The sequence below is a fragment of the Chiloscyllium punctatum genome, chromosome 14 (genome assembly GCF_047496795.1).
Source record: "Chiloscyllium punctatum isolate Juve2018m chromosome 14, sChiPun1.3, whole genome shotgun sequence".
Taxonomy (NCBI): domain Eukaryota; kingdom Metazoa; phylum Chordata; class Chondrichthyes; order Orectolobiformes; family Hemiscylliidae; genus Chiloscyllium; species Chiloscyllium punctatum.
In genome coordinates, this window is record NC_092752.1 from 32,123,093 (window position 1) to 32,140,911 (window position 17,819).

General features: G+C 37.1%; 1 protein-coding gene across 1 annotated transcript in view; it reads right to left on the bottom strand.

Annotated features, from left to right (window-relative positions):
* Window positions 1-2,193: 2,193 nt before the first annotated feature.
* LOC140485711 (la-related protein 1B-like) overlaps window positions 2,194-17,819 on the bottom strand; it is a 110,469-nt gene continuing 94,843 nt past the window's right edge. The window contains 4 exon segments of the mRNA XM_072584154.1: window positions 2,194-4,092; window positions 5,057-5,184; window positions 5,436-5,545; window positions 11,064-11,208. Coding sequence (XP_072440255.1) covers window positions 3,844-4,092; window positions 5,057-5,184; window positions 5,436-5,545; window positions 11,064-11,208 — 632 coding nt within the window. The 3' untranslated portion in view covers window positions 2,194-3,843.

Genomic DNA, 17,819 nt, shown 5'->3' on the forward strand with positions numbered 1-17,819 from the left:
AAAACCAGCTAATTAAAACAAAAATGTTCATAAGAACTTCTGGATTTCACTACTATAATCAGGAATCTCCGTTCCACTGAAGTGATTAGTATGTTTTTTTTAAAAAAATGAAAACAGAAAAATGTTTGAATGTGAAACTGCTGAAAAGTGGACAGCTGTTAGGGCATAAATGAAAATGGAGTGGCACGGGGCGGCGGGGGGGGGGGGGGGGGGGGGGGGGGGGAAGAAGAAAAGAGAGAAAGAATGGCAGTAGTGTAAAGAAGAGGGGGAGAAGAGTGAAGTTGCATCGGAAATTAGAATTTAAAAAATTTCCAAGTACATGGAGAAGGTAGGAGCGCAAGTTCAGGATGAGGCTGTTACCAGAAAATGGAAGGAACAGAGCATGCCAACATCACATTGTACCAAGGAATCATATAATAGCACAGAGTATCGGTAACAGGACAAACTTCAAGGCTTTGTATCTGAATATGCACAGCATTAAGAATAAAAGGAGTTAACACCAATAATAAAGGAAAGTGGGCATGATGTGGTGGGCATGATTATGGAGACTAATCCAGATCCGGGAGTTGAATATAAAGAATACTCTATTTCAGAATAATAGACAGAAAGCAATAGGAGATGTAACTTTGTTAGTAAAGGAAGACAGTAACGCTGTAATGAGAAATGAATTTGGCACGAGAGATCAAGATATAGAATCAGCCTGGATAGAAACAAGAATTTACACGAGAAAGAAGTCCCTGCTGCCACTAATCTATAAGTTACCTAATATTTGTTTCAGGAAATACCAGGGGCTTCTAAGACAATAGATGTTACCAATGCAAAGTGACTTGTACAAATGGTACTAAAAATGAATCTAACCTGTGTTTTGATTTATTATAGGTCTTTTGTAATGAACAGTTTTGAAGTTATGCTAGATCTGCTCATTTCAAAAATTGACAGTGATCTCTAATTATAACCAGGAAAAGACTGCAGTTGAGATCACAGACACACTTGTTCTTCAATCGGAAACTTCCAGACTGTTACAAAACAGATTTCAGGAAACTGAACCTACTGAAGTGTCCAAAATATGCCCTACCAATTCACTTTTAAGCAATTAATTTAGTAGTCTTATTTGGATAAATGAACAAATTAATCAGGTTTGAATTTATGGGGGTAATTTTATCTAACTTAAATGGTAAATAAATACATGTATATGGTTGAAATTTAGAATTTAACAATAATTCAGATATATGCCAATTAATAGCAATATGGATTTAAAGGTTACCTGACCCACTTTCTCCAGTCGCATGCGAGGGAGCATTTGTAGTCCAAGAAAAATAAATCCATTGCAATCAAGTCAAATTAGAAATAACTTTTGTGCACCAGATTCAAATCTTTACAATGCTCACCTGATCCATGATTCTCAAAACACTGAAGTACACTAACGATCGGTGGAAAAATACATCGAATTCCTGTGTATAAAACTCACATGATTTGGCATGTGTACAAGTGATAATGTATTTACAGATGTACAATTTTTATACATTCAGCTCTTAGAAGTACATTTTCATAAACTTATCAAGGCATCATGAATTCAAAACTGTCAAAAGCCTCAGCAAATTATTTTTCAAACTGTACGCTTTTTCCCCCATTACTCTTCCATCACTGACCTTTACATTAAAGTACCAGAAATCATAGGCATATACAATTCATGAGATTCTTGGAACCGAAATTCACAAAATAATCCATTACCAAGTCCTGTGTGGTAACAAAGGATGATTAACAGGATGTTGAAATTCCAGTAGATACAGAAGCATCCCAAGATGCTATAAGTATTTTGGATTGCACATACTGACCAGAAAAGGAAATCAATGACAAATTCAACTGACTATTCAGATCTGGTTAGGCAGCAATAAAGGCGAGGCACTTCTCCATTTCAAAAAGGGAAAAAAAAAATCAGAAACCGAAGTACAATAAAAATCACATTTTCCACACCTACCAGTGTCTGGCTAGAGTAGCTTTGATAAAGGCCCTGGGAATCAATATAAACAGTACAACCAAAAGAAAGTAACAATCTAAAACTAAATTCAGAAACATAATGCAAAGTGGTACCGGCATTTCAAAATTTTAAAACTTGGGCGACAATAACGAACAGTGATAGTTAAGTATTCCCCCTCTGTAAAATGAATTCCCAAAGAATCACAGTGCAACCAGTTAAATTTTGATTGATTTTGAATGTTTTTATATGCATTTTTATAAAAGTTGAGAAGATTGCCACAAATTACACACGCTAATGCTAGATGTGCACACTTATTTCATTAGATGAAAAAAATTAGGGTAAATATTCTAAACTGATTACTTTAAATGGTATATACAATCTTTCATCCAAGTATTTTACAGTTGCATCGTTCAGCTGGGTTTAAGCCTGGATTACACATTAAGGTAAGATATGCATGCTATTTCAGCAAAGTAAATGATGTACAGCTGCAGCATATTTATAATGATAGTTGAGATTCCACACTGCTACTGTTCATTCTAGCCCTCTGATTAGCAGCAGTAAATAAAGTATACTGCCCAAACTTTCTTACATTCAAGTCTGAACAGATAGGAAGACCAATAGATTGTTTTCACTGGTTGTATTAGGATGCTATATCTTTAAATACAATAAATGCGTCTGATTTTGAAGATTTTTCCAGTAATTTTCACAAATGTGAATAAAACCTTTCAAGATAAACCAGCAACCCACCCTTCCTGCTAAGTATAATTTAAAATAAATGACACTGTCTTAATAATTACTAAGAGCAAAACCACTTCAGCAAATGAGCACTTGTTTTTTGTAAATTTTCCACAAAAAAAATTAACATTTTAGAACAGTATAATGGCATTTTAAAAATTACAAATCAATTGTAGTGCTTTACTGAAAGCACACTAAGCATAAAATAAATGAAACAAAACCAAACCCCAGTACCTCCTGAAGTGAGAAAAATCTGTTATTTTATCTTCATCTGCATAAAAAGATGCAGTAGATAATTTAAGCAGTGCAAGATATTAGTGATTCAAAAGACCATTTTTAAAAAGCTGCACAATCTCCTTTAGTTATACTTTCATTCAAGCCCAAACCATCCAAGTCACTCTGTAACAATCTCCACTAAAAATTTGTCAATAACTGTGTAACCAACTGCTTTAAACCTAAAACACACTGCATCCAGGATGATTAGATTAGATTCCCTACAGTATGGAAACAGACCTCACAACCATTTTCAACACACTGTTAATTACTGAATAATTCATTGAATTATGTCGCAACCCTGGTTATACCATCTTGGATGTAGAAGATTTTCTTTCCAGATTTTATTCTCCCTACCCAAGCATTTTCAATTGTACACTTCCCAGAAATAAATTTATGTACTCTGATATAGATATATTTATATATATATATATAAAATCAATAATAACAATAGGAGGAACTGGCTGCAAAAGCACTATGGTAATGGACTAAAAAATAATTTTTCTTCTTTAAGAAGTATGAGAATCCTCATTGAAATGTAAGGCATTCCAAATTCAAATGTGTAATTTTTGCATATTGTGCAGGAATGCGTTTCTGTAAACAGTAGTTCAAGGTAATCTTGAAAATCAAAATGAGGGGTGTGACAAATTGATTAGATTCTAAATTCCTCTTCTCCAAACAGCTGGCTGAAAGCTCAAAACTTGGACTTAGTTTTTCCCACCCCAAAACTGAAAGTAATATGAATATTTTCAAGTTTTTTTTCTTTCATTGAGGTGGAGTCTAAAAAACTGGACAAGGTCCTTGAGCTTAAAATACTGATGCGATTTGTATAAGCAGGGAGATGTAATGCAGAAAGTCTATTTCTCAGGTGTTTCAGGTTCAGTGGTAGTCATGGCAGCAGTATTCTGGCTCCTATTGTCCTCAGATTTCCCAGATGATGCATCCCATTTCAAAGGGTTTGTTGAAACCTGAGACTTATTGGTGAGTAAGGGTTTAGCAGCATTTACTGGTTTACTAGAAGAGGCATTTGGTTGATGTCTTCTACGACCACTGTCATCAGCTCCAGAGGAACGTCTCTTTCGACCAACCTCATCACCAAATGGGGGCTAATAAAAAGTAATGTTTAAGAACGATTCAATAAAATAGAAGTCAGAAGTATAATAACATTATGCACTAGAAAGGAAAGTTCAGAACTTTTGAGTAAAATACTAATTATCTTTAGATGCTGAAGCATGCAAGCAGAATATTTGCAAACACATTAATAGCTTCAAGATTGTACCAACCAGATTAAAATATAGGATAATTTTCTGGCTAAAGATCAGGCTTAAGAGATCAGATAAGCAGAAACACAGTTTGCACGATTTTTAAGTTTAATGCAACAGAATATTTAAAAAAAAAGGTTTCAACTTCAGGCATTATAATGCTAATATTGGTCTTCATGCACGCCTTGGGGGTGATTGAACCAATAGTCAGTGGACTGGGATGGGGTGGTAGAAGCAGTTAATTGCATTTGTGGAACCCAAGCAAACAATCCTGAACCTCAAACACTCCACATTAAGTGAAGTACTTTCACAATAAAATTACCTATATATGGCAGGTCCTCGTAGATTACACTGCATGCAGTTTGGCTACATTCAGGCCAAAACAATTTTGTCAAGGCAACAGGTGTTACATCCTGTATTTGCACATGCACAAGAGACAATGCCCTTTCCAAATATGAACCCTAGACAACTTCTGTGACACCAAAACAAAATGGTGCTAGGTACAAATCCCGATTCATAATATGCACATATTCAATACATAGGCACCATGGGCCAAGATGCAATGCATTTCTAAATTTAGCCTTGACAATAGTAAGAATGGAAGATGATTGCGACCAAAGCAAGCATACATTTCCACAAAACCAACCTTCCTAGGTGACTCAATTCTATGGTGACAATTATTATTTGTATACACATGTTAAGTGATAAACAAATGAGCTAATTATAATCACTAAGGAATTGTTCAAAATGTTTCAAGTAACAAATCACCTTCTGTAACTAATGAAAAACAAATGCTAAATATACTCACATCAACTCTGAAGTCTTCAAGTCGCTTGAACTTACTAAGGTATTCTTGCAGTTTGGGATCAATTGGTAAATTCTTTGTTTGAGTGTATTTGAGAAAAGCCCAGAATTTTTCCAATCCATAGAGTTGGCCTGAAAGTGAAGCACTCAAAAGTCAGTATTTGGATCGAAAATGAATCGATTGTAGTACAAGACTATTAAAATTTCTTCATAGGAACTGAATGCTGAATAATTTTCATGTTATCAATAAATCTTCTATTCTTACCATATGTATTTGTGAAATGCTTTCTAAAAAGTAATGAATTTCTGCTGTAATGAAACCACAGAATACGTACAGAAAGCTAGGTATTAGCTGGTATTTATTATTTTGGACTGACAGTTACCTGCTTCATAGTCTTTTACAGTTTCTTCTTGGAAATCTTTGAATATGTCATGTCGAAATCTTCTTTCTAATCCATAACTGTAAAATCTAAACAGGCACTCCAACCCATACCTGTGAAAGTTAAACACCAAAGTGGAATGATAAAAGGAAACAAGTCAAATATTCTAAACTTAACACAATAAAAAAGCTCAACTAGCAGTACAGCACCACTGCTTCAAATGTTGTTGCATTCATTCTGACAGTAATTATTACAAATTTTAATCTTTTATGAACCAAATAAGTGAATAATACAAGTCAAGTTTAGCTTACATTTTATCTAATGGGAAGGGTTTGGAGGGATATGGGCCGGGTGCTGGCAGATGGGACTAGATTGGGTTGGGATATCTGGTCGGCATGGACAGGTTGGACCGAAGGGTCTGTTTCCATGCGACTCTATGACTAAGGGGAGTAGAGACAACCCTGGTAACTATAGACTTATGAGCCTTACTTCAGTTGTGGGTAAATTGTTGGAATAGGTTATAAGAAATATAATTTATCATTTAGAGAGGAATAAGTTGATTAGGGATAGTCAACACTGTTTTGTTTAACATAGGTTGTCCCTCACAAACGTTGAATTCTTTGAGAAAGTGACCAAACAGGTGGATGAGGGTAAGGTGGTTCATGTGCTGTATATGGATTTCAGCAAGACGTTTGATAAGGATCTATACGGTAGGCTATTTTATAAAATACGGAGGCATGAGACAGAGGGTGATATAGTAATTTGGATCAAAAATTGGCTAGTTGATCGAAGACAGAGTGGTGGTTGATGGGAAATATTCATCCTGGAGTTCGATTACTCATGGGGTACCGCAAGGATCTGTTTTGGATCCATTGCTGTTTGTCATTTATATAAATGACCTGGATAAGGGCGTAGAAGTATGGGTTAGTAAATTTGCAGATGACACTAAGATCGGTAGAGTTGTGGATAGTGATTAAGGATGTTGTAGGTTACGGAGAGACATAGATAAGGTGCAGAGCTGGGCTGAGAAGGGGCAAATAGAGTTTAATGCGGATAAGTGTGAGGTGATTCACTTTGGAATGAGCAAGAATGCAGAGTACAGGGCTAATGGTAAGATCCTTGGTAGTGTAGATGAGTAGAGAGACTGCTGTGCCCAGGTATGTAGATCCTTGAAAGTTGCCATCCAGTTGATAGGATTGTTAAGGCGGCATTTGCTGAGTTGGCTTTTATTGGTAGAGGGATTGAGTTTCAGAACTAGGAGATCATGCTGCAGGTGTACAAAACACGAGTTCTGCATACAGTTCTGGTCGCACCATTATAGAAAGGATGTGGAAACTTTGGAAAGGGTTCAGAGGAGATTTACTATGATGTCACCGGGTATGGAAGGAAGGTCTCAGGAGGAAAGGCTGAAGGGACTTGGAGGTTGTTTTCAGTAACAAGGAGGATGAGAGGCGACTTAAGCGAGACGCAAGTTAATCGGAGGGTTAGATACATTGGACAGTGAGAGCCTATTTCCTTGGATAGCAATGGCTAGCACAAAGAGACAGTTTTAAATTAAGAGGTAGTTTCTTTACTCAGTAGTAGGGGTGTGAAACACAGCCTGCAACAGTAGTAGACTTGCCAACTTTAAGGGCGTTTAAATCGTCGTTGGATAGGCATATGGATGAGAATGGAATAGTATTGGTTAGATGGGCTTCAGATTGGTTCCACAGTTCAGCGCAACATCGAGGGCCAAGGGGCCTGTACTGCGTTGTAATGTTCTATATTCTAATGTTCCATGGTAACCTTCTTCGTTATCCATGACACCTACAACTTCGGTATCACCTGCAAACTTCCATACTATACCTCCTGTGTTCACATTCAAATAGTTTATATAAATGATGAAAAGAGGCGGACCCAGCATTGATCCTTATGGCACACCATTAGTCACAGGCCTCCAGGCCAAAAGGCAACCCTCTACCACCAACCTCAGTCTTCTACCTTCAAGCCAGTTCTGCATCCAAATAGCTAGTTCTCCATGTATTCCATGTGGTCTAATCTTGCTAACCAGTCTACCATGAGGAACCTTATCAAACACCTTACTGAGGTCCATATAAATCAGGTTCATCGCTCTGCTCTCATCGATCCTCTTTATTACTTAAGTCATAGAGATGTACATCATGGAAACAGACCCTTGAGTCCAACTCGTCCACGTCGACCAGATATCCTAACCTAATCTAATCCCATTTGCCAGCACTTGGCCCGTATCCTCTTAATCATATACCTATCCAGATGCCTTTTAAATATTGCAATTGTAGTACCCTCCACCACTTCCTCTGGCAGTTCATTCCATACACGCACCACTTTCTTGGCATTAAGGTTCCTTTTAAATTTTTTCCCTCTCAGACTAAACCTATGCCCTCTAGTTCTGGATTCAGCCACCCCAGGGAAAAGACCTCGTTTACTTATCCTATCCATGCTCCTCCAAAATAAAAAGATCAAGTTACAGAGACTTAATTTCCCATGCACAAAGCTTGCTTGCTAACATTGTGCTCCTTTTACAAGGCATGTCTTTTTAAAAATTCTGATTTGTTGTTTATAGAACCAAAGTGAACAGCATCACACATTCTACTCTCCTCCCCCACCTCCCATCCCCAATCAGCCATCTTGTTGCCAACTCACGTAATCTAGCTATTTCTCTGCAGCTGTGTCCTTCTCTCAGCATATATTTTCATCTAAATTTGGACAATAAACAAACTTGGACACATTACTTTTAGATTCCATTTCTTCATTCTCCATGAAAATGGCTCCTGTTCCCTGCCTCTAAAGGATGATTTATTTTAGATATACTCTTCCCTAATACGCTTGGCTGATTTACTTCCATTCTTCTCCACCCATTTATCAAGTAGTTTTTAAGTTTCCCTTAGGTGGCTTTAAAAACATTCCCAATTTATTTATTGCAAAACCAAAACAACCGTCGTCAACTTCCCTAGAAAGCTAGGAGGGATCCTGCTTCCTAATTCTACCCATCTGTAGTGAAATGCACTTTGTGAAAACTTTACAGGACTTTAAACAGGGCTTATACTCACTAAACTTTAGCAGAAGCAAGAAGTGATGTCATTGAAACAAAAGATTGAGGCCAACTGCACTGTAGGTGCTGAGAGAGAAAAAGAGAGCAAGATAGAGAGAAAGAGAGAGGAAAAAAAACTCTAGGAGTCAGGAAGCACGGTTTAGAAATAAGAGGTCCATTTATAGAGACTAAGTGGAATATCTTTCGTGCCTTTGGATTTCTCTTTTCCAGCAGGCAACGGAGTGTGGGTCATAGAATGCACTCAAGGCTCAATGGACAGATTTGACAGACAAGGGAGTAAAGGATTTAGGAGCAGAAAAGCAGCAGAGTTAAAACCACAATCAGACCAACCACAATCTTCTAATATTGTGATACGAGTCCAGTTGATACATTTATCAGATAAGTCAGATCCCAGACAGGAAACCGGCTTGAATGTCAAAAGTGGTCTCTTACAAGTATAAGGAGGCATTGCTGCAGCTTTTTCTTCAACAATAAAACAAGTTTATTAATAAAAAGATACAATAACCCAAACCATCTTATAATATTATATAAATTCAAATATCTTTAAATACACTGTAAAAATATAAACCTAATATACTCCTTTGTACTCACACAGAGTCCCAATACCCAACACCCCGGAGTTTTAAGTCACTTGTGACTCCTCCTACAGATAGCTCCAGAAAGAAGCTGTCACACTCCTACTTAAACATATTCAGTTTGAAGTCACCTCTTTTTATCCCAGCTCTTATAGTCTAGGACTAACACCAACTTATCACTCAAAAGTCACACTATATCCTTCCCTTCTTGGGAACCCATGTCGACACAACCACCCTGTTCCATGGACTTCATAAGACTGTTCTACAAAGGTCTCCTTCTAAACTATAGATGTTTCCCTTAAGCTTTAAAATAAGTGCCAGAAGTCACTCACAAACCATAAGGCCTCACTACTTACCTTGTTGGGTTGCAAAACAATCAAATTTAAAATAGTTGATTAGTGGTTCACAAAACTCAAGTCAGGTGTCAAAATATTTTTAAAAAAATCACCATGTCTATAAAAAGTTCAGTTAATTATTAGCTTAGACAGAAGACCCACGCGTTATCAACTCAAAATACCACTCAATAGCAACCCAAACATACAAAAATTAATCCTACAATTTACATTACAAGTGGATTAGGCTCAAGGGTCAAATGGCCTACATGTTTTTGTTATGTTGTTCTTGGCATTACAATCCTACACTTTAAAGGCAGATACACTTTTTCTGTTGTCTCTGAAGTGGTGTAAATCCTGGAATATTTCTACCTTAAAATTTCCAAATATCCTTTCATTTGAACAGCCACAGTCAGTTTCTGTACTGGCTATTTTAAGAAAAGCCCATCCTCTAGAAAGACTCCCAACATTCCCCAGCGCTGTACTAGTGCCCTGCTCGGGCATAATTCCCAGTTCCACAAATGCAGTTTTTTCTCATATGAATCAGCACAACATTCACAGCAAGTTCTTCACAAGCCACAAGGAGACATCTTTAACCTCGATATCAGGCAGGCAATACTTCGGAGCTGCATAGAACAGTATGCAACCCTCGAACTAAAAATGTTCCTTTCGCTGTCATATTTACTTCCTCTCAATTAAACAGTCTTCTGTGATGTGATCAATTTGTCCATCCATCCACACAGATAACAAATAACTTGTTATTTAAATGCTTGCCAAAGGGAACTGAATCGGTGATCTCCAATTCATGCCTGACTCACATTTGTATACCTTCCTTTATAAAATTACTAACAAAGTTCAACGGTGGCTCAGTGGTTAGCATTGCTGTCTCACAGTACCATGGTCCCAGGTTCGCTTCCAGCCTCGGGCGACTGTCTGTGTGGAGTTTGCACGTTCTTGCAGTGTCTGCGTGGGTTCCCTCCGGGTGCTCCGGTTTTCCCCCCACAGTTCAAAAATGTGCAGGTCAGGTGAACTGGCCATGCTAAATTGCCCAGAGTGTTAGGAGCATTAGTCAGAGGGAAATGGGTCTGGGTGGGTTACCCTTCAGAGGGTCGGGGTGGACTGGTTGGGCCGAAGGGCCTGTTTCCACACTGTAGGGAATCTAATCTTAACCAAAGTTAACTACTTGACTTTCGCCCAGGTAATGCTTCCTCCTATGTCCCATAACAGATTACAGCTTGAACTCAAGTTCAGCAACAATGTCTAAGTTGAGTTGCTAACATTTACCAAGTGTACAGATTCCAATTATTTCCACAAACTCTGCAACCCAAACAGTCTATTTGATTTATTTAACTAGTTACTAATTTGTACTGCTTCTTCATAGTGTCTTCAGCTTAGCTTCCTCCCTAAATCTCTTCCAACCTAATCATTTTGATTGAGCTTCTGCTAACCTGCTCCAATAGTGCATTACAGTCACAATTTTGGTTTTGCTAAACAATTGTCTTGTACCTTGGGATGTTGTATTATCTAAATGAATATTAAAAAATGTAAATTTGTTGTGAGGACAAAAATCTTTCATTTTATCTGAATTAGGAAGAATTTCCATCTTTTAGTCCAGTCTTGTTCTTCATATTCAACTATTCACTGCTGATTATACCTGTAATTGTCTTTTGCATCCTCAAGGGATAGCTGTTTAAATTCTTCATACATTTTCCTGTTGAAGTGATCTCTGAGAAAAAAGGACCAGAAACGGAACAGGGTGTTCATTTCCTGGGACTGTCCAATTCCTACTCTCTTCCTCTCTGAAAAGGAAACATTACGCAATTAGATCTGTACCATTCCAAATACCTTGCGATTTTTCTGAATCGTTTAAACAGTGTGAAGTGCATTCAAATGTCACTTAAGTAGGAGACCATTCTGCTCATTGAGCCTCCTCAGTCATTCACCAAGATCATGGTTGATCTTCTAATTCAACACAATTTTTCTTCACTAACCCCAAATCCCTTGATATTTTTAACGTGGAAATCTACTGGTCTCAGTCTTGAATATACACAATGAACCAAGCCTAACACTTAAGCTTTAAACTGGCTATGATGCAGATTTGCAACTTATGATTTATATTCAGTACAAAACAAGATTACAGACATCTACATTTGCCGGTTTCCTAGCTGTCTTACCTTGTTCAGTAGATAATTAATTGTTAATCAGTAGTTAGCTGCATAAGTTGATGACATCTGAAGGTTGTTTAGATTGAGAACAGATGAAATAGATAATTATTCTGACCCATTAGGGAACATTTTTAAAGCTAGACAATAAAAATTCATTCCTCGTTGTCTGGACCTTGAAAATAACCCATTTGATATTCAGATGTCTTTTGAATTCCAGCAAAAGAGTTGTACTTTATTTTGTTATCAACATCATTTGGTCTCACAAAAGAAGAGTTAAGTTCCTGCATAGCATTTCACTCAGATTCAACAGCCACAAGCTTTATGTATGTCAGAAATGAAGTACTATGGAGTTAACCTACTTCAGTACTCTTTCTGATTTTTTTATAAATAAATTTGATTAGTTAGGGCTGAAGAGCATCCTGCACATAATATGTTTTACCTTTTGAGCAATGCATGTGAGATGGACAACCTAAGAATTCTTCTGGTGGATAATCCTATGAAAAAGGATAGTTTAGTTCTATGTAATGCTACTTTATTCATGACAAGCCAAATGGTTCATGCTTCAGCTCATTGAAGTTCATTGAAATTTTCTTTTGCAATGCATAGAAGTCAAATTCAAGAGAAAACCAGAACTATAATGATGAGATTCTACAAAGGAACAGTTTAGCAAATTTCAATCAAAACACTATGGAACTGGGAATCATGATTGCCAAGCTATTCTCAATTATGAGTAAGGGAGATACAGCTACCTGAAACAGAAAAGAGGCAGCAAGTCAAAGTTATGGTCTTGTTCTTGTCAGGGCTGCAATCAAGAAACCAAACTAACGTAAAGGAACACCAATATATAAAATATGAGAAAAGGGCACTGATAGATGGGACTGTGGCTGGCATGGAGATGCAGCGGGACCTGTTAACTGTCAACCATAGCTAGCCAATTAACCACTGTTATGTTCCATTATGTACTTTATCGGTTTCCTCACTTGGACTACATTCTCTAGGTCGAGTCTGTAAGGATATTTCCACATGGGTGATGCACACCTTACATTAACAGCACATGTGGCCAAAGAAGCTCTCCCTGGCCAATCTACATAAATTGAATGAGTGACCATATTAGTGTTCATATATCAACTCAATAGATTTCTGGGAGATAGCATAATATTCCATCTAAATTTAGAATTTTAAATTTGATTCATTCTCAACAGCTCTGATATTCTTATTTCACTCCCCACTACTTTCACCACTGTAAAACACATTCCTTCTGACTCCTCATAGTGCTGGTGTAAGTTATTAACACATATACATGGAAATTCATTGAGTTTCTTTTTGATTTGATAAAGTCCCATGTACCTCAGTTTTAGTGGTTCACTACAGGCCAGTAACAATACTAATACCCTGTTTTCAATGACAAATCCACTTTCGCTTTACTTGTTTGTTTCATGATTATCTAGTGCTCTTTGGCCAACTCACATGCTTTGGCTAATTATTTACAGTAACTCAAAACATTTTGGAAGTTTGGTTTGAAGCTTTGGTTCAATTCTTTAAGGGGATCCTCTAACCTCATATCCCCATATTAGTTTGAAAGGGCTTAATCCTGTAGACTCATTAGAGATATCTTTAATTGCCAACTACAAGAAAATGCATCGTTTCCAATCATTACGATATTCTGAAATAGGCTGAAACCTGGTCTTTAAAGTTTGATACCATCTTTCTTCTAGTGCACCTTGCAACTATGAATGAAAATAAATTGTATATTCCTAAACTATTATTTATTTGAATATATGATTGAAAATTCAAACCTTGATCGATTGCATTGCCTGACGTATCACAAGTATGAGAATCATTCCAGTGCAGAAGGCATCAAGTTAGTCCTATCTTCTTTGCCTTTTCCTAGTAACCTTGCACATTATTTCTATTTAAATAATCAAGTACCTTTGTGACTGTCTCAAATGAACCTGCACCTATGATACTTCCAGGCAGCATATTCCATCATTTCCCGCTTGAAAAGTTTGTTCTCCTATCACACTTATTTCTTTTACAAATTGTTTCATGAGCAGGAAAAGTTTATCCATCCCTGTTCAGATCTCTCATGACTTTTAAAATAAACTTCAATTACTCTTTGCTTTTCCCTCTAAGAAAATCACCCCACTTCTTCAATCTACCTCAACTAAAATGTTTATCATCCTTGAAATTATTCTTCCAAATCTCTTTTACACTTTCTCCAATAAAGTGCTTTAACAGTACCCCAACTGAGTTTGTGTGTTTTATACAGGTCCAGCATAATGGTCACTCCTGTACCCATGCCAGTATAATAAATCCCAGAATACTGTATGCATTAACTGCACCTGTCCTACCACCTTTCATGATTTGTGTACATATACACCTTACTCTCTCTGCCCCTGCATATCAGGGTCATCCCCTTTACAGTGTAACTCCACTTTCATTTGCAACAATGCTGTCACTTCAAGGTTATTTGGTCCTTGGGTTTTGTTTTAAAAAAAAAGGTCACAAAGGCAGGGGTACCAAAAGGTCTAGGAAGAGTCTAGTTTAACAGTGGCAGGGGAGTGGACAGTTCTCCCAGTTCAGTTTTTTTTTTCCTAGTTTGGTTTAGCTGTGGCATTCAAATGATGCTGGAGTTCAGGAAGGTTGCAAACTTCAAATGATTCCTGATTGACTTTCTCTCTGATATCTCTTTGGATGCTGTTCCCTCCTGCCTTTAAGAATCTTTTTCAATTTACCTTTGTGCCAAGGGATCTGTTTCTAGGATGTTAATGGATTGTTCCTTAGTTAAGTTGCTGCATCAGGTTTTCCAATAATTACATTAGTTAAAACAGGAAAATCAGAATTTGGAATATAGTGTTTACATAATTTCTGTTTTGCTTAAAGTCAAGTGGTTTGACCAGCTGCATCACACCTGGAATATCCATTTCACATCTAGCTCTAAAATAAGAAAAAGTTAGGGTCTCGGCTACCTCCTTAACATATTTTATCGGAGTCTGGCCTGGTCCATAACATACTCTCACAAATCACCTCTTGTTTATCTGTATTTAACTTAATTGGCCACCCACCCATCAACTTATCAATGTCCGTTTGATATTCTATATCAAACTTATCAAGTTCACAATACTTGGAAATTGACGCCTGTACTCCAAGATATAGGTTATGAATGTAAATGAGGAACTATTTCACTACCATTTTGCTGTTGCTTTTCACTCAGGAAATGTTTTTGAAACACTCCTGACTCTTAAAAGACATCAATTCCCACTTTTGGTTTTAGTTAGGAATCCTTCATAATCTATTAGGACCCTGCTAAAGGTTCTTCAAAAGTTGACATCAGAATAAAAGGATACAGGTTCAATTGATGGTTTGAATTTTCCACTACTTGACATGTATGGCATGTCTGGAAAGTTTCATCATATCTTTATGTAATCCTGACCAGTAAAAATGTTATTCTAGTTTACCTTGCATTTTCCTAATACCCAAGTGACCTAGCTTTGGAATTTGGAGAGTCACTGATAAATTTTGTTACAACATCAAGTGTGAACTACTTGCTGATATACTAACACCAATTTGGCATGAGCAGATAGTTAAGGCTATCACAGTTACTTCATTAACACTCTTGAACAGCAACTTTCAACTGAATACTGATTCTGATCCAGTTTCAGAGTAAACTGTTTGATAAAGTTCTGTCAACTCAGGATGGGTTTATTACTTCTACATTCGAGAAGACGGGCTAAACATGGTGAGGGGGTAAGATTTAACAGAGACTTAAGGGGCAACGTTTTCCACATAGACAGTGGTGCATGTATGGAATGAATTGCAAAAGGAAACGAAGGAGGCTGGTACAATAACAACATTTAAAAGCATCTGGATGAATAGGAATAAGAAGAGTTTAAAAGGGATATTATGACAATGCTGCTCCTTTAAAAAAGTTATGTTATCAGTGGCTTTTTTTCCCCCCAAAGAGGGGTTGCAAAAGGTAGAGGTTCCGATTTTTCTGGGATTTGGGGTCTTTGCTTACGGCTAACAAATACTGCCGACAACAACAATCAACCAGGGAAAGGCTTTTACAATTTTTAAAAAACAAGTGTACAATGAATGGGGAGTGACCAGTTCTCCCAGATCAGTTTTTTTCCTGGTTTGGTTTGGTTTGGTTTTAGCAAGCAGTCCCGAAGCTGCTGCTCTGAGAAACAGCTGCAGTGGAAAGAGATTCCATGTTTCAGCATATGATCCCTGATTCATCCTCTCTCCCCAATTCCACCCCCCCGAATCTCTCTCTGGCAAGAATCTGCATTTGCATTTACCTTTACCTTTTTTCGGCCAAGGGGTGTGTTTATGTTGCAGGAAATTGGAACAGCTCTTCCTTAAGTTGTAAGAGATGTAGTGTTGGTCAGGTTTTCAAACCATTGTTGTTAGACTAAATTTTGTTTTCTTTTGTTTGTGTTTCATTCGATGGTGCGTAAATACATTCTGTTTTACTCTAAGCCAAGTGGTGCGACCAGCTGCATCACTCCTGGGACATCCACCATACATCTGCCTAAAGTAACTAGAAAAGTTAGGGTCTTCAAACGTTGAGGGGGTCTAGCTTGGTCCATAACAACATGGACTAAATACTGGCAAATGGGACTAGATTTGTGAGAGGATATCTGGCCGGCACAGCTAAGCTGAACCGAAGGATCTATTTCCATGCTGTACATCTCTTTGATTCTATGTCAGACTCATTCACAATACTTCCTTCCATTTTATCGAAGTTCTTTTTCTTAAAAATTTCCTATTCCTCCCAATCCCTTGTCAATTCCCATATGGCTATTTCAATCGGGAGGGGTCATAGGCACCTATCAGAACTGCTGCTTCTCAGATCGTTGATACTTGGTGCTCATCTAAATAGATCAAATTACTACAATATTAATTTGGAATACTCTCAGAAGTTTCTTCTAATTTCTATGAGCAAAACCACAGAAATCGCAGCATTGCTTTCTCTTGAAAATTGTAGAAGTGCATGAATAGACATTTAATTGATTACCTTCAGGGACAAACTCAGCTGCGTTAAATTCTACCTTTTTAATGACTACATAGTGTTTGAATATTCTCCCTGAACACTAGTGGTGTACATATTCATAGTTGTGCTTATCTGGTCACTAACATTAAGATTCAAGCACCTTTTGGCACTTCAATGTCAGCTATTTTTTAAAGGTTAATTATCTTTCAACACCATACTCTAAATTTTAGGTACTAACCAAACATTTTAGTTAAATCAAATTCTTCAGTGCAATCAGAATCATACTTTGAATTCTGCTTTCTTCCTTTACCCCAAGCTTTTCTTTAACTAAGTCACACTGTCGGATTTCTTTCTTTCTTTGGGGTTCAATGTTTTCCATTTCCTTTCCATGTTTTTCCTCTCCTCTCTTGCCATTTCAAAAATTTTAAAATAGTTTCTATCCATTTTCAATTAAATCTTATCTAATTGTAGCTTTGATACATCAATTTTAGATTGCTCGGTTTTCAATTCTAAATGCTAGGTTAATCATGATACTCTCATCATCCTCACAAGATCCAGTATGACATCATCTACTCCCAAAATGTTTTAGTAACATAATCTAAAACATCTTTAAAATTCCAAACTACATAACATGTTACACTGCAATTCACATTCCTATGCCAAAAACCGGTTGGTACTTAAGGATTCATATATCTCAAATTCAAGGATTTCTGATCCCTCATTTAAGACCCCATATGATATGAATACTGGGCAAATCAGGTCCTAAACCAAAGCCTGGATTGATCAACCCTAATTTGGTATTTGTGATTTATTCTAAACCACATCAGTTTGCTATTGAACATATTCTCTAGGAGTTTGCCAGTGTAATTTTTAACAAACAATACTGAATTGATAAAGAAGTCGACACTCCATTGGGGAAAATGGTTAGAAAGATTGTGTTAAAAACACCAGAAAAGGATTCAAAACCACACACTCTCTATCCCAGCAATACCCTTACAAACACCACAACCCAAGCAAAAGCTACCACCACATCCAGACCAAGATTTCTTGCTCAAGCTGACACAACTGTAACTAGTTTCCTTCTGACCACTTTCTGCACATTCACTAGATACTTTATCTTCAGCTGAGACACTTAAACTGCAAACTACGCTCATTATTACATAAACCTCAGAGCAAATATGAATTTCCTGAAAACATTTCCAGCAGTTTTGCAGGATTTCATACCAAAGAGTTTAAAACTATTACCTCC